At 54.0% G+C, this 23900-nt stretch overlaps 1 protein-coding gene across 1 annotated transcript; it reads right to left on the bottom strand.

Moving 5' to 3' along the window:
- Positions 1-1710: 1710 nt before the first annotated feature.
- Positions 1711-21374, bottom strand: IPO13 (importin 13). The gene is made up of 20 exons (XM_065877016.1): positions 20690-21374; positions 18178-18914; positions 12878-13018; positions 12646-12787; positions 12387-12553; positions 12062-12182; positions 11831-11978; positions 11208-11389; positions 11096-11122; positions 10789-10923; positions 10454-10597; positions 9049-9129; positions 8377-8514; positions 8089-8185; positions 5156-5208; positions 2834-2900; positions 2690-2748; positions 2448-2537; positions 1974-2155; positions 1711-1883 (listed from the first exon to the last, which is right to left on the bottom strand). Exons 1-20 carry the CDS (start codon positions 20771-20773, stop codon positions 1787-1789), a joined length of 2892 nt encoding a protein of 963 aa, XP_065733088.1. The 5' UTR covers positions 20774-21374; the 3' UTR covers positions 1711-1786.
- Between the last annotated feature and the right edge of the window lie 2526 nt (positions 21375-23900).

The raw sequence follows: 23900 nt of genomic DNA, 5'->3' as shown, positions 1-23900 counted from the left end.
GGCATTGCATAATTTTTAAATTAGGTACCAAACTGCCTGGGTTTCAATATTGCGCTCTGCCCCTTACTAATTACTGAGGCTCTTAGTTACTCAACGTCTTTAATGGCTGTTTCCTCATCTGCAGAATGGGGCTTGTAACAATAGTACTTCTAATAGGATTGCTGGGGCAAATTAATTTAGATATAAAACTTCATAAAGTAGTCCTTTGCATAGCACATGTACTGGAAGAATCCACTACTATCCTCACGGCAGTCTCAATCAAGCAAACACTGAGCACTAATTGTTCACCAGGTACTACAGAGTTCAGTCTTTGGAGTAAGAGATGTCGCATTTTGCAGATGAGGAAACGGAGGCTCGAAGAGGCTAACTGCCTAATAAGATACAGCAAATCAGTGGCACCATCTGTACCCAGGTCTGATTTCAGAAGCTGCTCCTTAGACCCCTCATTCTCCCAGGTTATTTATATATGCTACATTTGATCATGGCAGCAGGGAGGAAGACACTTGGGTGCTATGTCGTAGGAGAAAAGGACAGAAAGTATGTGAAACATCTCTACATACTCCAGAAGTGAAAAATCAAGAGTAACGTGAGAATGGGATGGAGGAGGGGTAAGGGAAAGGGGACAGAGTGATCTCAGGGGATGACATGAAAGGGGGGCTCATGCTGGCTGGTGTGGGAAGAGATTGAATGAGGATGAAGAATGGAGGACACAGAATTTGCGCAGAGGTTGGGAAAAGAACAGGAGAAAAAGTGAGACAATCGTGGGAGTAACCAGTTCTCCTAACACTTCCAAGGAGACGCATGGCTCAGGGCTGGGAGTCAGGAGAACCCAATCCTGCTCTTGCGATCTTACTGAGGAGATGGCTGGGGTGCCTGAGAGGCAGCCAGGGTGGAACTATGGCTGAGACAGAAAGGGAGGGAACCCTGCTAAGGGAGGAGAGCAACAGCAGGCCGGGAGCTATCCTTGGTCCTGACCAAACCCTGACCATCACGTGCTGGTCAGGTACCATAGAGTTGGGGAGCTATGGGTTTGCAGACACTAGGGCCTGCCTTCCTCTTTCTCTGGGGTCCACCATATCTCCTCCCCCACATACTCAGCCCCGCTTTCTATACCTCTTCTCAACCAAGTGCAAGTCTGGGTGCCTCAATAACCCCACACAAGAAACACACCCTGGAATTCAAAGCCACTCTCCATTTCTTCCCTCCCAAATGAGCCCAGCCTCACCTCACTGCCAGCCCAAGGCCCCAAGTCCTCTACCTAGGAAGCCTCCCGTTCCCTTCAGAAATGAAACTTCCTTCATGCAGCCTTCCTCATTGGTCCCATTCTCCCAGCTTAGTTAGCATGGTAGCTATGGACTAGATCAGCTTTCGTTCAGACAGAACAAGGCATGGCAGAACTAGGGGCCTAGTACTCAGCACTGTTGATTAAGTAAATGTATGCATGCATAAACGTTGGGACTAATTTAATGGGGGGTGGGTTGCTGACACTACTGCAGTCCCCACCTACCCCAAGGGCATCCGCAGTATCTGGAATGGCTCCAGCCTAGGCGGCTTGGCTATAGCAGTGCCCCTTCCACCCCAGGAGCGAGAGGTTGGCCCCACCACACCCTACCAAGGCCTGGGTCCAAGCATCCTCCCATCCTTCCCCCAGGTCTTCTGAGGTCGCCCAGTTAGGTGGTGGTGGCAGTGGAAAGGAAGCAGACACAGCAGTGCAGTGAAGGTTCAAGTTTACTCTTTGGGGATAGGAAGGGGTGAGGAGGAGGTGTGGGTGGGACGGGGGCGCCCCTCAGTAGTCAGCTGTGTAATCTGTGCCATGTAGCCCCCGGCACAGCAGTGTGAACTCCTTCACCATCTCCTTCACCCGCCTCTTGTTTACTCGCTCGCTGAAGAAGAGAAGGGAGAGCAAGTTAGCACTATCCACCACGCCTCCTCTGCCCCCTGACCCGAGCCCAGGCCCTGCCAGCTCTGCTCACCGAAGGATCTGTTGGCTGAAGGTGTCCTTCTGTTCAGGGCTGAGGCGGGCAGAGGGAAAACCAGGTGACTGAAGTGCCTCCTTGATCCACACGCTCAGGAGGCTGAAGCAGTGTTTGTTCAGAGCAAATAGGATGTCGGCAAAGCAGTCCATGAGGCTGCGGGAGGCCTGGCCCCCAATGGCCTGAGGGAGACGGGTTCTCAGCACACCAGGGCCTTGCCCCTTCTGCAGCAAGGGTGCCTAGCCACACCCACCCACTCCCGGACAGTTCCTCAGCCAAAGTGCATATGACAGGTGAGCGCTGCTTTTCAAGAGCCAGCTGATCCTCACAGAACCCCAACAACTTCCAGTCACTGACTTGACAGAGAAACAAGAGCTTAGGGAACCAAGGCTCAAGCTCCCCAGGAAGGCAGCTGCCCCAACAGTGAGGGCCACCCAACCCCCATCAACCCCCCCACACCTGGCTCCATCTCACCTCCAGCACTGCTATGAGCAGCATACGGCCATCCTCCTGTACCACCTTTCCCACAGGTTCTACTTCCCCACACCGAGGCAGCAGCTCTGTCTACAGAGGATGGAGAGGCCCGTCAGCCCCAGCTCTTTCTCCTGTCCCCCTGGAGACAAGACCTGCACACCACACCCCTACCCTCTAGAGTCCTGGGCAGGGTGTGCTAGGCATAGGGGTGGTGGGGGGTTAGGGGTCAGCACAGGACTCACAAAGAAGCCACAGGAGGCCTTGACAGTAGGTGCTTCGGGGAACTTGAGGGCCAGCACAGCTGTGGGAGAGGCAGAGGCAGATCAGACGGGTGTCAAGGATCCTCCCGAAGGGGCCCCAGGCCCTGTCCACCTGGCCCCACTTACCACACTGGAACACAGCTTTGACATCCAATCGTTCACACAGGAACAAATCTGGCTTCCGCTTCAGAGCCTGCAGGAGGTGGAGCTGGTAAGCCCAGCCCAGCCAACTCCAAGAACCATCCCCCCACTCACCTGCCACCCAACCCCAAGCTCACACACCGCAAGTAGAGGCTGTCAACACCAGCCACCCAGCCGTCTCTGGGGGACCCAGACCACTCCAGAGCTCAGTAGGTCAGGAGGGGAGCAGCCAAGGGATGCTACGTACACGTATGTGTACATGAACGCACAGGTATATGAGAGAGGTTGGGAGTCATAATGCAAAAGTTTGGGTCCCAAGTCACCCCTAATCAAACACCTCACTCCCCACCTCCCACCATCAGGGCCAGACCTCCTGCAGGCTCCAGGTTGCCAGCAGTGACTTCACTCTGATTCACAGAGGCAGCTGAGGCCCCCTGGATTTGTTAACAGGGCAGCAGGAAGAAGAGATGGCAGCTGGACATGGAGCCCAGTCTAATAGCCCCCCTCCTACGTCCCGCCTGCATTCCTCAGACACTCTCCAGCTTAGGAAGAGGAAAAGCAGGGCAGGAGCCTGGGAGCCACAGCCCCACCTTTCACCCAGGATACCCTGTGTCCAGGCCCTTCTCCTCTATACCCAGCCCAGGAGCCAGGGCTGCCATGTCAGGGGGAGTGGACAGAGTATAGGGGCCGAGAGCCCACCCCAAGTGGTACCAGGGCATGACTGGTACATCCTCAGGTCACAGGAGATGCTCTGCACAGCTCCCACAGTCATCAAGCACTGCTGTTCCCCAGTAGCCCCCCAATGCGTACCACATCGACCCCTAACCCTTCAGTCCTCACATACCTTCCACTCCCCCACGTTTACTCTTGTGCACACAGCCCCACATGCACCCTCACTCGAAACGCCCTACTGACCCTCTATCACACACCTCTATCACATCCCTTGTACACACCACTCTCCCACATTTGCTACACACCCTCACTACATATTCACATCCCACCCCCCCCACGTCCCCAAACCATGTCCACACGCCCACACCCTCGTTCCACCCGGTTTCCCAGCACGTGCACTCTCCCCACGCACAGGCACAAACACACACTCAAACGCCCTCACCCCAAAGATGCACCCTCATGGATACCCTCACACGCGTCCACCCAGGCCCAGGACACACCGCCCATTCCTGCTCCTCCTGCGCCCCCTCCGCTAGACTGTAAGTTCTAAGAGAGTAAGAACTGTGGCTGCTTTTGCTCACCATTGTATTCTCAGCACCTAGCAGACTACCAAGCACGTATTAAACACTCAAAAAATATTTGTGCAGTGATTAAGCAAAGAAACACATCATTTACCACAACCCACGGGAACCCCCAACTCACAGGAACTTTCTGACACAAGGAACCCCCCATCATACTAACCCCACATTCCCACAGCCCGACACATATATCTTCTCAAACATACAACCCCTAATACAGACACACCACTACCGTACTTACACCTACCCTCCATAACACGCACTCCCACAGCCCAACACACACGCCTCCAACACGCATCAATATTCAAACTCCATCAATGCCTAACGCACAACAACACACAACACGCAACAATGCCCAGGCCCACACTTCAACTACACGTTTATCCCGACACTCAACACAATACACGTACTACTTACGGCAGCCACGTGATTTCTGCTCCCTTCCCAAACCAAACTCAAAACATACAAGTAAGGTCTGACACACTTACACACCAGACGCATCTCACAATGAAGCCAGCACCCCACCTCCCAGCAGCAGCAGGATCTGTCTGACAGCCCAGCGACAGCCAAGCTCTGGGCTCCACCGCAGCACATTCAGCTCGGCCCCTCCCTCGGAGCTCCTCCCAGCCTACCTCTCGAGAGCAGGCTGGGGGCACTGAGGCAGGCAGTTCCCGGCAGGAGCACGGGGACAATGAACCCCAGGCCCTTCAACTCCGGTCCTGCCCCTGAACTCCTCGGCCACCCCAGCCCCACAGGAGCTGCTGGGCACAGTTACCACCCCCTCCCTTCCCCACCGGCCAGGCCAGCCCAGCTCCCTCCCTTTGGGATCAGCCTCTCCCTGGTCTCTGTGGAGGACTGAGCTAGTTGAGGCAAAGGGGCACTAAAGGAGGATGTTGGGTTGTCAACTTCCACGGAAACAGATGAAGAAACTCTATTCAACTGAACAGAAAAAAAAAATTTGTCAACAGAAAGCTAAAAATAGGCTTAAATTGAATTTCAACATAAGAGAAAGAGAAAGAGAGAGAACAGAACGTGAATGAATAAAACTAAAACACACCTGTGCCAGGAGTTGCATAAATGAATCAACAATATCAGGATGATCCCTGGGCCCTAAAATATAATAAAGATGGAACTTAAGAAAAAATTATACAAACAGCAACTCAACCTCATATAGTTATGTGGGACTGAGAGCCTGCAGGGAGACAGCGTGGGGGCACATGAGCAGCAGGAAGCAAGATAAAGAAACAAAACATACAAAAACCATGAACTGAAAGAGACGGCAAAGTGAAGGACGGTCTGCCCCAGCTCCCTCCCGAGGGGCCTTCCACCTACTCCCCGCTCCTCCTCAGGTCAGTCCCCAAGTGACCCTGCGATGCTCGAGCAACGCTGGCCACCGTGTAGCTGGACAAACAGCCCCCAGACTCTTGCTGTGGCCTCTGGCACGCTGCAGTGGCCCTACACTGCTTCCTAGCACATACCTCCCCATCACTAGCCATCAAAGAGGAGGGCAGGGCTGGTGGGAGGTCGGTCCTTGGTACTGCCTTTGGAGGCCTGGCTGAAGGCCCTGGAAAGGGCTGTGTATCATGGTCTGAGCAGGCACCCCCTCCCTTCCACAGCCTTAGGGCTCTTGGCTTAGCCAAAGAAAGGAATCTGTTGGGTTCTCTGAAACCAGAAGACTCCTTCTTGGGTACTGCAGTGCCCCATATGCTGTGGGGATGGCCAGGCAAGCCACTGCAAGGCCGAGGGGAGGGAACCCCACCCACAAAGCCCCTCCACGTGGACACAGACCCAGCAGAGAGCCAGGCTCAGGGCTGGCCACCAGCTCCCACCATCTGGACGCACGAGGAAAGAGGGAAACCAGTCACCCCACGGTGTGGTGGGAGGGCAGAGCCCGAGGAAAGTACGGCAAGGCTGGGACAGCATAGCAGGTGAGGGGACCATCCTGTCCTGTAAGACAACCAACAAGCCCAACAGACAGGATGTTGGACACTACTCTGCTTCCAGTTCTGAGGACACCTGCGGCACGGACAAGGCGTGCGCCTGGAGGTCCTGCCCGCCGCTCCGCTCTCAGGAGGAGGTGCTGCGGGAACCCCTGCCTGAGACACCACTAAGCAGCTGTGTGATCTTGCGCAAGCCACAGACGCTCGGTTTCCCCGACTGTCAAGTTGATAATAATCTCTCCCCTGCTTCCGTCGGGCTGTGAGGAGCCACTGATAAAGCACGTCCCTTCCACATCTGCGCCCCAAGTTACTCAAGTCTTGGAAAACGAAGCCCGGTGTGCCCCATGCCTGGGTCGCCCTGCAGACGGCAGGTCTGGCGTTCAGCAGCCACCCTGCTAGAGGTGGGCCGGACAGTGAGGAAGAAAGGCTCCAAGGGCAAGGAGCCCTCGTCCTCCTTTCTTCAACAGCGTCTGGTGCCTACTCTATGCTGGCCTTGTTCTGACGGACGCAGAGGGAAGAGAGCCAAGCCTACCCTTGAGGGGCTTAGTCCAGGGAGAGAGACAGACATGGGAGCTGCTTACTGAGTGCGATCAGTGCTGTATCAGCAGTGCATGCCCGATGCAGTTTTGGCACAAGGTCAGAAGCACCCAGCTCTGCTTCAGAGGAGCTTCCGAGGACTGATGCGTGGGTAAGGCAGGGAGGGGCGAGAGCTCACCCAGTAAAGGGCATAGGGCAATCCAGGCAGAGGAGCAAGGCATAGGGATCAAACGGGACACAGAGAGGAAAAATTAGGATGGCTGAACTGCTGGAGCCATTCAGGAATGGACGTTGAGAAGTAGGCAGGAGCTATATCATGTGGAGGGCAGTGGGACGATGACCCCACAGTGATGGGGAGCAACAGAAGGGCTTTAAGCCGGGGAGGGAAAATGCTCAGATTTGTGTCTTATAAAAAATATTACAGCTGCATGGTGCAGAATGAATTGGAGAAGGGCAGATGTCAGGGAAACCAGTTAGAAGATTGCTGAGCTGATCCAGATGGCACCATACACTGGAGCAGTGGCCGTAGAGGGTGGGGAGAAGTGGGCAGGCTGAAAGACCACCACGACCTGTCCCCAGCTGGATATGAGGAGGGGGAGAGGTGGCGCTGAGGATGACCACATCTGGGTTTCTGGCTCAGGTTTCTCCCCACTTTGGAAACTACCCCATGGCCCACCAGAGCAGAGGCCAGCATCATGGGACCAGACACTGAGGACAGAAGCAGAGAGTGCTCTAGCTCCAGCTGAGACTCCTGGTGAGCCTCAAACCTGTGACCACAAATCCAGGCAAAACTCAGGAGGCTGGAGGAACAACACTGTTTCCTTTCTGAGTGAGAAGCCTGGGTTAGGCAGCAGGGGAAGCCTGGAGCCCCCTGCTCCCAACTTCTCTCAGGCAGAGGGCCGCAGTGAATGGGGCACCGGGACCACAGCCAAAGGATTTTGGCCTAGAAAGGAATAAGTCTCAATGTAGGGAAAGGAACCAGCAATCACTGAGTACATCGTGTGCAAAAACCCCAAGCCAGGGGCCCAAAAGATGCTACTTTAATACCTGTAACAGTCCTATCGAGTATCTGAAAATCTCCATTTCACAGATATGGGAATGAAGGCTCTGAAAAGGTAAGTGACTTGCCCAAGGTCACACAACTAGTTGGTGGTGATGAGCTTAGAATCTAGGTCTATCTGACTTCGAAGCCACACTCTCTCCGCTTTTCATTCTATCCCAAAGGAAATGGAGTCAGCCTGGTGCCCCAAGTCCCTCAGAGCTTCCAGCCCCATCTTCCCCCACATTCAGACTGGCCCTGAGTCCAGCAGGCCAGTAGAAGACATCATTCACTCTCTTGTCCACTATCTGTAAGGTGACAATTGTGCTGTGCTTGATCCCGTTAGTTTCCCATCAAGTCCCAGGTGCAACTCAGGGGAGAGAGGAGAACAGAGTGGGCAGCTTTGGCTCCCCAGTTGGGGAAGCAGAGGCAGTGGCAGTGGCGGCAGCAGCGGAGACCCTGGTCAGGACCTACCTTGCTGGAAGAGGGTGAGTGTGACGGAGGTGACGAGCAGGAAGAGGGCCTCGATTGGGGGAAAGTGGGCAGGCTCATGAGCAAAGATGTGGACCAGCTACAACAAAGCAGGGAATGCCAGTCAGCTGAGGCCCTGGCCCACCAGGACAGGCCAACATCCCTGGGATGCAGGTGAGAACCCCTGCCAGAGAAGCCATCCACCCCACTCTACCCACCCGCCCAACCCCTGCATCAGATCTCTGCCTGGGATGACATCCCAAACACTGCTGCATCCACCAGAAGGCCCACCTGTCGAGTGAGGTCAAGAGCGGAGGCCTGAGGGATGGTGCTGTACATCCGACCCAGCATCTCACACAGCTGTGGCACCATGGGGGCAAAGTCGTCCAGCAGCGTCTTAACTGACTTCTCGAAGATAGCGCACACCGCCTGGGAAGAAAGCAAAGGGGCCCTGGTCAGCAGGTCACCATTGGCTGGAGCAGAACTGAGGCCCTGCACAGAGGAGACCTAAAAATGGGCCCTTACCTACAAGCCCTGCCTGGCTCTGCGAACCAAGGAAAGTAGGCAAGTCTGACCCTCACCCTGGAAGGCAGGAAGCTAAAAGGCCCTTCTCAGAGGGGCTGAGGATGGAAATTTGTAACTTAACTCTTGCTACTTACATCCTTACCATTGCCTTTCAGGGAGCAACAGTGGTGAGAAACTTCTGAAATGAACAGAACAAAACCAGGTGTCTGACGCTAAAATGGGTCCCTGTCACTCAGCCCCAGCATCACAGTCCTGGGGTCGAGCACTTCTTGTGATGCTGGGAAGCTCTGAATGTCTTCCCCAGAGAATCCCTGTGTCTATGGGGCAGGATTCATCTCCTTTACTTCCTCCAGGTCATCTCAAGCCGAGGTGGGGCGGCAACACCTTCTTTCTGCTCCACCTCTGAGCAAAGTCAGGATGGCAAGGGTCAGGACTCACCTCCACCACCTGGGCATCATTCAGCCATTTGCTCAGCACCTTCTGGATAAGCTGGAAGACCTGCTGCAGTACCACCACCACCTGAAGACAAAGGAAGAAGTGAGGTGCCCCCACTACCTCTCTCACCCACCCAAGAAGGACTACTCAGTAGCTGGAAGTAGGCCAGGAGTTCGAATCTATTGCCCCAGACTGCCCATTGAGGACTCAGTGCAAGGGACCCTGGGGGCAGGAATGCTTTGCTGAATCCCCATGAATGAAAGAGGATACTCTGAATTCTGGGGATCACCTTAGAGAAAGCCTCAAACTGCAAAGCAGGCATATTACAAGTGCTTCAAAAGATAACCTTTTAAAAAAGTCACTCCTTATCTACTTCTGCTCAGTAAAAGTATTTTAGTGCCAAACGCTTATGGGCTAGCCCCTGAAGAAGCAGAGATGCTGTCTCACCCAGATAGGCTTAGGGTAGAGAGCCCCAGAGGATGCGCAGATACGGGCAACTTATGGTGGAGCAGAGAGCAGCCTGAGGTCCTGGGAGGTGAGGGAAGGCAGGATGATGACTACCATAGGAGAAGGGGCTCTGTGGGACGACAGTGGCCTCGGTTTGGTCTAGAGCCAAAAGGGTAACTGAAACTGGGGTGGGGAGTTGAGTACAGAGACCAGGATACTGTGGCTTCCTTTTCTCCAGGAGAAACCCTGGAGGGGATACTTGGAACAATGACCAAGGCAGTCCCTCACATCTGTACAGAGCTTTATGGTATGCAAAGTACTTTCAATCAAGACCACCCCGGCTGTTCAGCACAGTTCTATGAGATGAGCACCAGATATCTTTTTTTTTTTTTTTAGCACCAGATATCTTGATGTTCATAGTTTTGAATGGGAAGCTGAGGCTTGCCCCAGACCAAACAGCTTGTAAGTGGTCATCCTAATCCCTTTTGTGCCCGAGCCTACTGCAGTACTTATCACACTGCTCTGTGACAATCTGTTTACATGTATTTCTTCTAGACTAGGAGCAATTCAAAGGCAAGAACTATTACATGTGGAGTGCCCGTAGGGGACAGCGAATGCTGAAGTAGAAGGCCTCACAGAGTTGGAAGTTAAACAGGGGTCCAAAATTACATCACTTTGGGGTTGTAGGATAATGTCGGTGTCCCCCATGGGGAGAAGGAAACACTATACCACCACTCCAGGTGGGGAGGACAAAGACAACATCACCCACAGGACTGAGACAATGACATCACTCCCTACAGAGTAAGGGGCAATGGTAGGGTCATTCACAGGGTCAGAGGACCAAATGCATCATGCCCCATGGGGCCAGGGACACAATGACAATATTACCCGTAGAGTTCAGGGGTGACTATGACATTACCACAGGGTTGGGGGGGGCAATAGCAATGACAACATCACCCACAGGGTTGGGTCCCTGCGGCACTGGCAGCTTCCGGAGCTCAGAGCCTTCATGATCATCTTCATGATGACTGACGTCCAGCGTGGTGAAGAGGTTGGAGAGAAGCCCCAAGATGTGGACAATGGCCAGCTTGTTGGAGGGATTAGGCTACAGGGAGAAGGGAACCAAGCTCTGGGTCTCCCAGCCCTGACTGCCAGCTCAAGCCCCACCCCTCAGCAGTCACAGCCAACACGAAGGGAAGTCCCATAGTCCCACTGCTGCTCCCCAGCCACACACACGCACACACTCACACATGCATGCACACGCACACGCGCGCGCGTGCACACCAGCTCACTCACTATCTCCTCTGCCAGCTTCTCCAGCTGCTGGATATACGGTGAGATGAGCGAGTGCAGGTTTTTAAGGATCTCCTCCACTTGCAGGGCCGACAGCAGGAAGCCCAGTGCCTGCATCAGCCACATGCACTGGCTCGTCTGTGGGGCAGAACATCGAGGGTCAGTCCCAGACACACCTGGTTGTGGGTGGGAAGAATGAACCTCTTGGGGAAGGTTCTGAGAACAGAGAATAAGGCGCAAAGGCAGAAGATGGGATTTCTACAGCTCCCCACAATACCCCAAGGAGCCCCTTAGAAACTTCTGGACTCACCTTATGGATCTGTTTCATCAGCACATCCTGGGGAAAAAAAGAAGGAATATGGTGTCAGCACAGGGCAGAGTGTGCCCTGAGGCCCAGCTACACACCCAGGGCCCCCGCGTACCTGGGAGACAGCCACGATGTTGGCAGCATAGGGCGGCAGGTCATACTTGCATTCTCGGCAGATCTTCTTGAGGGTGGACACAGAAGAGATAGAGAGCTCGGGATTGCCTAGGGCATGCAGTACTAACGGTAGAACGCTGTTGATCATGACGGGGTGGTCAGCCAGCCATTCAGACAGAGCTCCTGGGGAAAGAAGGGAGAAGGCAAGACATCTGAGGCAGGCCAGGCTGGCTGTGTACTATGTCCCTGTGAGGCAGGCAGAGCTCCCGGCAGGGTGGAGTTGCAGCCCCTGTATGGAGCGCTGCTCATTCAGAGGACTGAATGGGCAAACACGCACGCACATGCTCAAACATGAGCCTTACACCTGAGAAGCAGGAAGGAGTTATGCAGTAGAGGCCCAGTGCTGCTATTTCAGTGACAGTGAACTAGCCTCACTGAACTGCAGCTCAGTGCACTGTAGAAAAGGACCCCTAGACATGCCAGGACAGTCAGTTGGCTGCAGTTCTGATTGTGTGTGTGGGCATGTACGTCTCCCACTTTGGATAGGACCCAGCAGGCTGGCTGTGGCTGGGGATGTGTGCCTTGGCTCTGGGAATGTGCTCATGGGTGTGTGCCAGGTCTCACCAATGGTGAACATGACAGTGTCCGCCAGCTGCACATTGCTGATGCTGATCCGTGGGATGAGGCCAATGAGCCCGGGCACCACATCAGAATAGTTGACATCGATGGTCTCCGCGATGGACTGGAAGCCATAGAGCAGGGCCTCTGTGTGCTGGGAAAAGAGGATGCCACTGGCTTGGCTCAGGAGGGTGCGACAGGTCTGGGAGGGCTGCGGGAATCAGGCGGGGGAGGTACCTGCCAGGAGTAGGGCTCCTCTGAGCTGGTAAGCAAACGGCCCAGCTTGTCATAGAGGTTGCTGAGCAGCTCGGCCCCCAGCATCTCATAGACATACATGAGTGTATCTGAGATGTCCACCCTGAGAAGCAGATAAAGGTCTTATACACCGCCTGGCTGCTTCCCCCAAGCCCAGGAGCCCACCCCAGTTCCCTCAGAGCCCTGCCAAAGTGCCGATAGAGAAAGGAGGCCCAGGATTCAGGGAGCCTGGCCTTGGGCCCCTCCCCTCATTGCCTTCATTATTTCAGGACTCCCTTTAGAGCTAGGATTGGCCTGCTACCATCACCTGTAAATTCGGAACTGCTCCTTCTCATCTGAGGACCAGAATCCATATTCTTCATCAGAAGGGAACTGGGCCTTGTGCAGAAGCACATCTACCAGCTGGAAGTAGACCGGCCGGTATACCTGCTGGTACACAGCCTGCTTCTCTGCCTCAAAGGACAGAATGTCATCCTGAGAGAACCAGGGAGGAGAGTTAGCCAGAGAAGCCCCTGATCCACCTTCTTCCATCATGGCCCAGTCCTACTGAAGGTCACATGACACACCTGCAGCGTGTACCAGAAGGTGAGGGTCAGGGAGCTGGTGGTCTCATTGACAGGGAAGTGGCCAGGGATGCCCGTGCAGAACATGATCATGTTGACAAGGGCCAGAAAGCTCTGCCAGTGCTCCACTTGGTCCAGCAAGGCCCTGGGAGGGAGGAGACATAGGGAGGTCATTCCGCCTCCCCCACTTCTTAGAGGGCCCTACTATCCCACCCCCAGCTGCCCCTCTCCTCACCGGGAGTGGTTCTCGCCCAGGGCCACAGCAATGCGACAGATGCCGTGGGAGGTCTCCATGTCCCCATTCTGCACTGCCTGTCGCAGTTGATCCTGCAGTCCCAGTACCAGTGGGATGAGTTTCAGGAGTGTGTTCACATACCTGGAGGCATAAGGTGAGGAGACCCATCATAGCTGTCTGCCCATCCCCCACCAGCTTTAAGAGAAAGGCACAATTTCCCTGTCATCCATCAAAGCCCCCCTTCCTTCCCACATCAAACCCAAAGTGAAAAAGAGGTCAGGGCCTACACAGCAGGTTTGATGCTGACCAATTTGAGAAGAACCTTAGGTCAGAGACTTCCAGAAGAATTCTGGGAAGGAAGTACGAGAAGGTAAGTGTTATGGGTGGACTTGTGTCCTCCAGTTAGACTCAGAGTTGATGCTGACATGGGTTAAGACTATTGGGGATGTTGGGATGAGGTGAATGCATTTTGCATGCGGGAAGGACATAAATTTGGGGGGACCAGAGAACAGACTGTTATGGATTGAACTGTGTCCCCCCCAGAAAGATGTGTTAAAGCCCTAACCTCCAGTACCTCAGAATGTGACCTGATTTGGAAATAGGGTCATTGTAGATTAGAACACAGAGTAGGGGGTGGCCCTAATACAATATGACTGGTGTTCTTAAAAGACATTCATGTGAAGACAGAGACGTACAGGGAGAATGACATATGATGATAAAGGCAGAGGCTGGAATTATGCAGCTGCAAGCCGAGTGGAACACCAAAGATTGCCAGCAAAGCACCAGAAGCTAGGAGGTGGCAAGGAAGGATTCTCCCACAGGTTTCAGACGGAGCTGACACCTTGATTTCAGACCTCTAGCCTCCACAACTGTGAGACAATAAATTTCTGTTGTGTGTGCCAGTATGTGGCACTTTATTATGGCAACTCTAGGAAACTAATACACTCAGTGTCAGGGAAGACTGAACGAGGGTGGGAGACAGAAGACGTAACACAGGCTAGGAGTCCCGTTAAAGACTTTAGAAGGCAGCAACAATCCTAAGAGCATCAACCTCCACCTTCCACTCCACCCCCTACCACCAAATCCTAACTCCTAAGGACTCTGGTGGCAATAAGGAAGGGAGAGAAGTAGATGATGAACTCAGAGGGAGCTTAGAGGCAAAACAGGGATATGAGGATGGGGAAGAGTCAGGAACAACTCTCCTTGGTGGAGGTATTTACTGAGACCTGGAGGAGCGGGTAGAGGGGGACAGTAATAAATTTAATGGGAGGCCAGAAGGTGGTAAGTTCAGTGTTAGGCATGTTGAATCAGAGGTACCTGGTGAGCTAGGCAGGTAGAAGTGTCCAGAGAGTTGAAGCCCGATGGAGAGGTTTGAGCAAGAGACATAGATTTTGGAAACATCAGCAAACAGCAATGGGAGCACATGAGAATTGCCCAAGAAGAAAGTGTTGAATGAGAGAAAAGAGCACAATGATGCCTAAAGAAGCAGCAGAGGAAGCAGAGTATACAAAGAAGGCTGAGAGAAGGCTAGCTCCATTCCCAGAAACCTGCTTTGTGGAGATGAGATTAAGCAGAGAAGTGATACTCTCAGGGGGGTCCCTCTGCTGTCAATCACAGAGTCACCATAGCAATCTACGGAGGGGAGGGGTTGCTGAGGGTCCAGAAGGAGCTCTATCTGGACTTGCCCCAAGCAGGTTGCTCGGAGGTAGCCCCATAACCTTAGGTGGAGGATGAGAAGGACAAGAGGCAACCAGTCCAGGATGTTGGCTTTCTCCACATCCTGGTTCTGGTGGGACAAGATGTCCCTACCAGGGTACCCACAGCCCAGAGACAGCTCCAGAGGGTGCTGCCTGGAGACAGTGGGGATAGCTTCAGTCTCATGGCCCTGACACAGGCTGCACCACAAGACAATGGGCACCTTCAGACCAGACTCTGGCACAATGAGTAGGGGCAGGGCCAAGGCCATGGCCCGCAAACTCCCCAGTAGCTGAGATGGGGGCAGGAGGTAGTGCCCTACCCTCACAGCATCCCCACTGTATTCCAAGGTTCCCTCACACCTTCAAAATTCATGTACACGGTAGGTACTCAATGAAAGCTCTGAATTTGTCTCATCTATACCTCATAATAGGATAAATAAAAGAGTAGAGCCCAGTAGAGCTCAGAGTATTACTCAAGGTCACAGAACAAATTAGAGACAGATTCCAGGCTAAGACAGCTCCTTACACAGCTATAGATCTGCTTCTGTTTCAAGGCCCAACCTGAATTTCCCCAAAGGATCTATGGAGATCTCAGCCCATATCTCAAGTTCTAACTGATGGGAGCCCCCAAGAGCCTGTCTAATTTACCTTCTTTCCCTTCCCCAGCCCCCAGTGAAAAGCTTTCCCAGGATTAAAAACAAATCTCAGGAAAAAAAAAATTTTTTTTCAAAGGAGAGAGAGCCAGGCAAGCAGCAGCAGCTGTGGAGGGGTGGGAAAATGGTAACTTGAGTGCAGGCTCAGCCCAGGGGAGCTGATGTCAGGACACCTGGGGAGGTAGTGGCTGGATGACCCAGAAGTCAAAGCCACTGAAGGTGATTTTCTCAAGCCAAAGCTAGGAAATAGACTAGACAGAGCAAGGCCCAACACTGACTCCAGACTGGATGCAGCCCACCCATGGGGGAAACTCTTGCATAGATTTCCTACCACCTGGGCACCTGTGCCTGAGACCTGTGAGCAGACACGGGCCTGAGGCCTTGAGGCTTCTAGGTGTGGGGGAGGAAGATAGAGCGGATGTCTTTAAGCACCATGGCTGAGCCTGGGTTCAAAAGGCCTGGCTCCTGTTGGTCAGCTCGAGCTGCCGGGGCAGGGCTGCTGGGGACTCCTTGACTGCCACTCACACAGAGCTCAGCCCAGACCTGCAATTAGAGCTCTGGAAGCAGAGTTGAGAAATGGGGAGAGTTGCTAAGCAACCAAGGGGGCTGCAGCCAATGGGCGCTCAGGAGGCTATAGGTTCCCTCACTGGCTCCTTGCTCGCTCATTCGTTCAGAGGAGAAGAGGCATCAATTACCTACCAAAGCCCTCGAGACACTGGCTAGCCGGGTAAACCTGGGTGTATCCAAGGACACCCCACATCACCCACGCACTGGCCCTGCCAATTCCACTCAGCCACCAGCTGTCTGAGCCCAGCCAGCCAAGAAAGGCCTTGACCTGGGACTTGGTACCCACCTGAAGTTGGAAAACCAGAGAAGCCATGGGAAAGGGCTCGTACTAACTGCCAATGCAATAATGATACCAAATACTAGTCACTGCCGTTTATGGAGTATCCAGGAACCATGCTAAACCTTTCACAGACATTCTCTTATTTAATCCTCATACCAAAATATTCTCCACAGAATACCAGGTGCAGGCCCTGGGCACATTATCCTACTTAAACTCTGTAATATGATCACACCCATTTTACTGATGATAGAAACTGAGGCTTAAAAGTGGTTTGCCCAAGGTCTCAGATCTAGGAGGTGAACCCTCTGGGATTCAAACTCAGACATGACTAATGCCAAGGCTAGAACTATCAACCACTTCCCCAGGCCATCTCTTTCAGTGGTATCCTGCCCTCTGGTTCTGCCAAGCATTCCCAAAGCATCTTCTCTGAAATGTTAAGTGTCAGGCCTCCAGTCTTGCCCTGGCCAATCCAACTTATACCAAAAATGCCATCATGCCATTTTCTCTGTTTACAATCCTTTAATAGATTTACATCATCCTCAGGATGAAGACCAAAATCTTAAGCCTGGCCAACAAGGTCTTGCATGATCTGGGCCTGGATCTCCTACCACTGGCCCTTACACTCTGTTGTCTAATCACACCTACTCACCAGGCTCTCTCACACCCTTCCCTTGCTTGGGCTCTTCCATCTGTCTGGAAGGTCCTCCCCATATCTATCACCTCCATCTGGCTAACTGTTACACAGCCTTCAAAGCACAGCTCTATTGTCACCTTCTCTGGGAAGCCCTTAATAACCCTCAGACTGGGTTAAATGCCTCCTCTGGGTTCTGACAGCCACCCGCTCCCTCCATTAGAGCGTTCATCACATAGGCTCTACTTGCCCACCCAAGTGTCTACTAGATTGTGAGCTCCTATCTTGCAGAAATCAACCCATCTTTAGGCTCCCTGTGCTCAGCCCAGGGCCCCACACATAAACAGACGCTCAAGCAACACTTGCTGGAGAAGCATCTCATTACACTCACCTTTTTTCGGTGAGTGTAATGTATGGTGGTGCTGCCCACCACAGGCCTCTGCACCTGCTGTAGCTCCCGAAGCCTGGAACACTCCCTCCCCTTCCAACCTCTCCCTACCCCACCCCCACCCCTCACCACTCAGGCAACTCCTACTTTTCATCCGTTCAAAAAATAATGAATGCTACCAAGTGCTGCCAGGCAGTGTGACAAAATAAAACGACAGAGTGACTGTCCTCACAATGCTGAGAGACTAATGGGGAGACGTACATTAATTTATAATGAAACTGTGTTATGGGCTAAGAAGGAAACACACTGGGAGCTCTAAGATAAAATAATAGAGACCAAACTGCGTCTTAAAAATCATGAGGACTTCCTTAAGGAAGCGAAGTTTCAGCTGAGGCAGCAGTGATGTGACAAGTACATGTGATGGTTCAGAGGCTAGAGGGAGCCTGGGACACTCACAGAACTGAAGAGATTGTGTGCGAGTGAAGAAAGCGGGAGCACGGGACGAGACAAGGCTGGGGACGCCATGCTGTGCAGCGCCCCTGTGAGTCACGTTGAGGATTCTGAACTCTCTCCTAAGAGCAGTGAGGACCCACTGGAGATTTCTGAGCAGAAAGGAAAGATTAGATCCTCATTTTTAAAGGACTGCTCTGGGTGCTGGGTGGGCAATGAAGGGTATAAGTGTGAAAACCAGGGGACTGGTGAGGAAGCCCCTCAGTATTCTGGGGAGAGAGGTGAGGACAGCTTACACCAGGGTGGTGGTAGTGGAAATGGAAAAAACAGAGACACAATATAGTCAGAAGCAGAACACCAGAACTTTGTGACTGCATGATTGAGAGAAAGGGAAGGGAGAGTCAAATATTTTCATGGAATAATTCATTACATAGTTAGTTGTCTGATGCCTGTCTCCCTCTCTGAACCATAAGGACAGGGACCATGTCTTGTTTGGTTCCAGCATTGGACCTATTTCTAGCATAGAACCAAGCATGCAGTAGGCACTCAATTCGTGTTTACTGAACAAATGGATGGATGGATGCGTGGCTGGCCAAGCAGACTGTCCATCTCCGGAAGGTGGGGACCGGCTCACCTCTGGGCATCAGGCTGTGAGATGGCATTGACGATGGCCTCCACGCTGCTGTCGAAGAGCTCTGAGTCCTGCAGAGCAGCGAAGGCAGCCTGAATGAGCGCCTCACAGTCCTGCAGGGGCACCTCCAGCTGCACCCAGCTGGAAAAGCACTTGAGCACCTTCTGACGCACACAGCTGGGTGAGCTGGGCTGCTGCAGCAGCTGCTCCAGCAGCGGGAAGACAGCCCCGCACTCCACTGCCAGGCTGGCCCGCACCAGGCTTTTGCGATACTGGGGCAGGCGGCTGGTCTGGAACTCCTCGGGCAGCACTGTCAGCAGCTCTAGCAGGGCCAGGCAGCGGCCCTGGCCGTCCACTGGGGAGTCCTCAGCCTGGAAGAGCCGCACCATATCTGCCACAGCACAGGGCCAGGCATCAGGCATCATGCTGAGAGCCAGCGAGGCCAGCGCCACGCACAGCCGAGTCAGCACAATCTTGGAGCCACTGGCAAAGCGGGTGATCTGCGTGAAGAGCTGTGCCTTTAGACTCTCATACTGGTCAGTGGGGATGTCGCTCCAGTAGCGAGAGATCTTGATGTGCAGGGCACTGGCCCCAAAGTACTGGATCTCAGGCACCTTGTTGGGCTGCAGGAGCTGCCAGCTGAAGTGCCAGGCCTGTGGGGAGACCTGGGCCTGCATCAGCCACTTCTGAGCCAGGTTCTTGTTCTCAATGTTGGGGTCGTAGTAGAGCTGGTGCAGCGCCTGCAGAACAGCACAGGACTGAGCAGGTGCTGGCTACTCTGGAACCTGCCAGAGCCCAGAACAGAGGGCAGGACCTGGTCCTGCAAGACTGCTCTCTCTTTCTGACTGGGGGGCTGAGCGGGAAGGGAGAGCTCAGGGCTCTGCAGTGTTTCCTGGGCCTGGAGTCCTGCTGATATCTTGAGTGCCTGAACTTTGCCCATACTCTACCATAATTTCTTCTCCTTATAGCAAAACATTATGGGTTCAGAAAATGAACTTCCACAGGAGAGCAGCAAAAGAGGAGGCTGAGTTCCCCAGAGGGGAAGCACCTGAAGTAAAGGGCAAGGCCCAGGTGGAAGGAATGGCTCCACAGGGAAGAAGCTAAACCTGAGAAGAGTATGAAACAGACTGAGGGGCCCCCCAACCCTCCCAGGCACAGCTGCTCTCGTCTACTCCAACAGCTCCATTTAGCTCCCCCAGGATCATCCCTAGGTCACTCCAGATGCTGGCACCAAAGCCATTGTGAAATCTGAGCAGGACTAAGGCTTTGCCAGGCAGCCCTAGGGCAGAGACAAACTGGAGAGGAGGGTGAGAACACTCCTCAGAGAGCACACGAGAGGGTCCAAAAAGCTGGTCCAGAGAAGTCTTGGCCTGCAGCCCTGGCAAACGCCTAGCCTGGAGCTTTCAACTAGCCAAATCCCAGGGTCCCAATTCCATAAGGACTTCACACAGTAAGAAAACAGTGGTTTATCTCCCTGGTAGCACATGGAACAGTACGCCACCATGCCAACACTGCCCGGCCCCAGGGGGTGGAAGAGTGAGGCTAGGACTCTCACCCCCTAAGCAGGCTCCATCCAAGTAGACTTAGCCCTGTCTGTATCCCTGACAGCCAGTTATGGCCACTGTCCCTTGTTTGGACCCTCAGGGATGCTGAGGCAGGCAGAGAACAGAAGCAGAGAGACACATCCTCACTATTGGGTATGGTAAACGGGGCTCAAGAATAACAAACGAGTATCTGCAACCATTCTCTGCTTTCCAGCAAGGGAGCCCCATCTCCCCATTCATCCCAGGGAAAATGCATTTCCGCATTCCAGGCCTCTGGGGGCAGAACCCAGAAAAGAAACAGAGAAGCAGTTCGAAAAAGATGGACTGGGCAGTGGGGGAAACTGGGAGTGCCATGGCAGGAAGCCATGTGGGCAGGTGAGTAGGGAAGAACTCTGAAGCTGCCAGCAGGACCAGGCTCCTTGGACCCAGCACAAAACAAAGGGGGCCAATCCTACTCCTGCCTGCCCAGAAGTGGTCTGGCCTCCATCCAATAAAGGAAGGACCCTTCTCCAAGGAAGAGTGAAAACATAACCCAGATTGTTTTAGTTCCAGATTATTTTCTGAGCCCCTGGCTCAACAAAACAGGTCCAGGATGGCTCAATATCACTATGGTTTCTGGAGACTGAACTGCAGGTCTCCCGAGTCCTTGGTTTCTTACTGCACTGCTCATGCCATTCCCATGGAGCTGGAGAATAGCCAGTCTGGCTGGAGGTCTAAACCGTCAGCACCCTGGAAGGACCACCCCAAGACCCTAGAATATCCACAGAGGACCCATGTCTAAGGAAAGCCCAAAATAGCCTATTAAGACACCATTACATTGCTGTCCTGCCTGCCCAGAGAGACAGCAAATGCCAGGTGCTCTGGAGGCACCATCCCAACGGGCACCCAGCCCAAGCCTGGGCTCTGGCATTAGTGTCAGTCCCCAGAACTTCTGCTCTGTCACTGGAGTGCCCACCCCAAGGCCCTCATACCTTCTCCACGTTCTCCACAGTGAAGTCCAAGGCTGGTGCTGCTCCAGCCCCTGCAGCCCCCGGCTGCTCCTCCCGCCGCTCCATCTTTGCTCTCTCCCCAGCAGGGAGGTGGACCGTGACCTGTCACCTGCCCCAGCCTCTTGGCTGCTGGCCCCCTGCTAGACTCCGGCTTCGGTGCCCAGGGGATGGTGGGGTGACAGGGGGCCCAGGGAGAGCATGGCTGCCGAGGCCTCCCCACCTCGGTTGGCGGGGGGGCTTGCCAGAGGCCAAAAGGGATGCTCTTAGGAGGAGACCCACTGAGGGGGACTCCTAGGAGGAAGCCGTCAGTGAGGAGTTCGCAGGCAGGGGTCCTGGTGGTAGGTCAGGGCTCTGTCCCCAGAAGCTATGAGGAGGGAGTCATAGGGGAGGGAGGCCTGAGGGAAACCAAGGCCCCGGCCCGTGAGGGGTCACAGGGTCGATGGCCCGTACCCACAACACCCTCTTCTGAGTGAGCTCTCGGGTCCTAGGAAGAGGTCACGGGGGTGGGAGGCTACGGGGGAAGAGAGCCCTTCGCGGGTTACGGAGGCGTCCAACGAAGCGCAGGGGGTACAGCTTCGCAAGTCTGGGGCGAAGAGTCCGTGGAGTTACGGGGCAGGTCCCCACCGCTCGGCCTGGCCCGCGCTCTTCTCCGTGCCCGGCTCCGGCCCCTCTACCGTCGCTGCCTCCGCCCCACAGACTGACAGGCAAGCTGGCCCGGCCGGGACGGGGCGGGGACCTCAGAGAGGGGCGGGATGCCCCGAGCGCCTGTCCCCGGCACCGCAGACTCAGAGGCCGTACCCCCCAACCCGCGCCTGCCCTGGCCCGACTCGGCACGGCAGAGCCGAGCACGGTCCGGCGGAACTGCGCGGAAACTCTCTCCGGGTCTTCGTTCCTGCCTGTCCTCCCGCCAGCCTGCGTGGTCCCGAGCAGGCGGCGGAGCGGCGCGCCGCTCGAAGCCCCCGCCGAGCCAAGGCCCCCGCCGCTGTGCACCCTGGGAAATGTAGTCCGGATTGCGCCCAGCGGGAGGGCGGCGCCTTGCGGCGGAGGCGGGGAGCACGTGGGTTCGGGACCCGCCGAGCCCCGCCGAGCCCCGCCAGCCGCAGGCCTACTGCGGCCAACAGGCACTCCAGGTCCGACCGGCGGGAGGCGCTGCGGGGCAGCTTCCTAGGAGGACGTGACTCAAGGGGCCGGTGGGTGGAGCTGGGAACCCAGGCAGAAGGATAAGGTACGTGTTGGTGGGGCGGGGGGAGGGGTGCTGGGGGGGCAGAGGTTACTACGGTGCTTCGCTGGCGGCACGACCAGGGGCCCAGGAAAGGGGCCGTCTGGGAAGGCGTCCGCACTACCCTGAGAAGAAAGGGGGCTTGGCGCGCCTTAGGAATAAAAACGATGGCTCTCGGGCCCACCCAGTGAGCAACTGGGAAACCACATACCATGGACAGTGCTTGGAGAATTTCATCGGGTTCTTGGGAGCAACGTCTCTTTATGAGTAATTAAAATAAGAATGGCTCACATTTAAGTGCTAGGAACAGTACTTTACATACCTTAGGTCCAAATTCTTTTTTTAAAATTTATTTATTTATATGTATTTTTTGGCTGCGTTGGGTCTTCGTTGCTGTGCCCAGGCTTTCTCTAGTTGCAGTGAGCGGTGGGCGGGGGGAGGGACGGGGGGCCCTCTTCATTGCGGTGCGCGAGCTTCTCATTGCAGTGGCTTCTCTTGTTGAGGAGCACTGGCTCTAGGTGCGCGGGCTTCAGTAGTTGTGGCACGCGGCCTCAGTAGTGGCTTGCAGGCTCAGGCTCAGTAGTTGTGGCGCACTGGCTTAGCTGCTCCATGGCATGTGGGATCTTCCCAGACCAGGGATCGAACCCGTGTCCCCTACATTGGCAGGCAGATTGTTAACCACTGTGCCATCAGGGAAGTCCCCCTTAGGTCCAATTCTGTCAACAACTCTGTGGTGGGTATTTTCATTCACCATTTTCAGATGAGGAAACTGAAGTTGGGGAAAGTTGAGCTTATCTTGTCCCTGGGCACACAGCTAGGGTAGCAGAGATCAGCCACAGATCTGGTTGGCCGCAGACCCCAGCAGTCTCTACCCCTTACCCCTCCACCTCACCTTTTATTAACATTTTCCAGCTTTCCCAGCAGGGAAAAAAAAAAAAAATCAAAAGGGAAAAGACCTCTGTACTCTGTGTTCAGTGGAGGAAGCTGGCATTGGCTATAGCCGCTGAGGCCTGAGAAGGTGGATGAAGGCTTCCCTGAGGAGGAGAAACTTGATCTGAGCTTGTGGAACAGCGAGAGACTGGGGAGGAGGGAGCTTGATTATCTGGTAAGCAGAGCCCAGTGGGAATCTAGTCATTCAACAAATCTTTATCAAGAAAATGTTTGAGGGCTTCCCTGGTGGTGCAGTGGTTAAGAATCCACCTGTCAGTGCAGGGGACACGGGTTCGAGCCCTGGTCCGGGAAGATCCCACATGCTGTGGAGCAACTAAGCCCGTGCGCCACAACTGCTGAGCCTGCGCTCTAGAGCCCATGAGCCACAACTACTGAGCCCGCACGCCTAGAGCCCATGACCCACAGCAAGAGAAGCCACCGCAGTGAGAAGCCCACGCAATGCAACAAAGAGTAGCCCCATTCGCCGCAACTAGAGAAAGCTCGCGCTTAGTAACGAAGACCTAACACAGCCAAAAATAAATAAGTAAATAATTTTTAAAATAAATAAATAAAAATAAAAAGAAAGCCCACACACAGCAAAGACCGAATGCAGCCAAAAATAAATTAATTAATTTATAAAAAAAAAGAAACTGTTTTAAGTATAGCTAGTAATTTGTGCTCGCTTTAAGGGGATGTCTGTGGGGGTGAGGAAGGGAGAAGGGATGAGGTTGGAAAGACAAGTTGGGAACAGTAGACTCAGTTGGGAACAGTTTACACTTTATCCTAAGTGCAATATGAAACCACTATGGGGTTTCAAGTGGGCAGTGACGATTGGATTTGCATTTTAGAAAAATATATCTATAGTGTGATACATTGAAGGGGAAAGAGTAGAGGCAGGGGGGATTGGGAAAGAGGAAACAGGAAGTCAAAATAAAGTAACTGATTCCAGGGCTGTGCATCGGGGTGTGAAATGCCTGGCCCTGATACTGAGATCTCATTGTGCAGGTGGGGGGATGGGGGGAGGGTTAAGAGAACAAATTCTGG

This window comes from Phocoena phocoena, chromosome 1 (assembly GCF_963924675.1).
Source record: "Phocoena phocoena chromosome 1, mPhoPho1.1, whole genome shotgun sequence".
NCBI lineage: Eukaryota > Metazoa > Chordata > Mammalia > Artiodactyla > Phocoenidae > Phocoena > Phocoena phocoena.
This window is presented reverse-complemented; position numbering and strand designations above follow the sequence as displayed.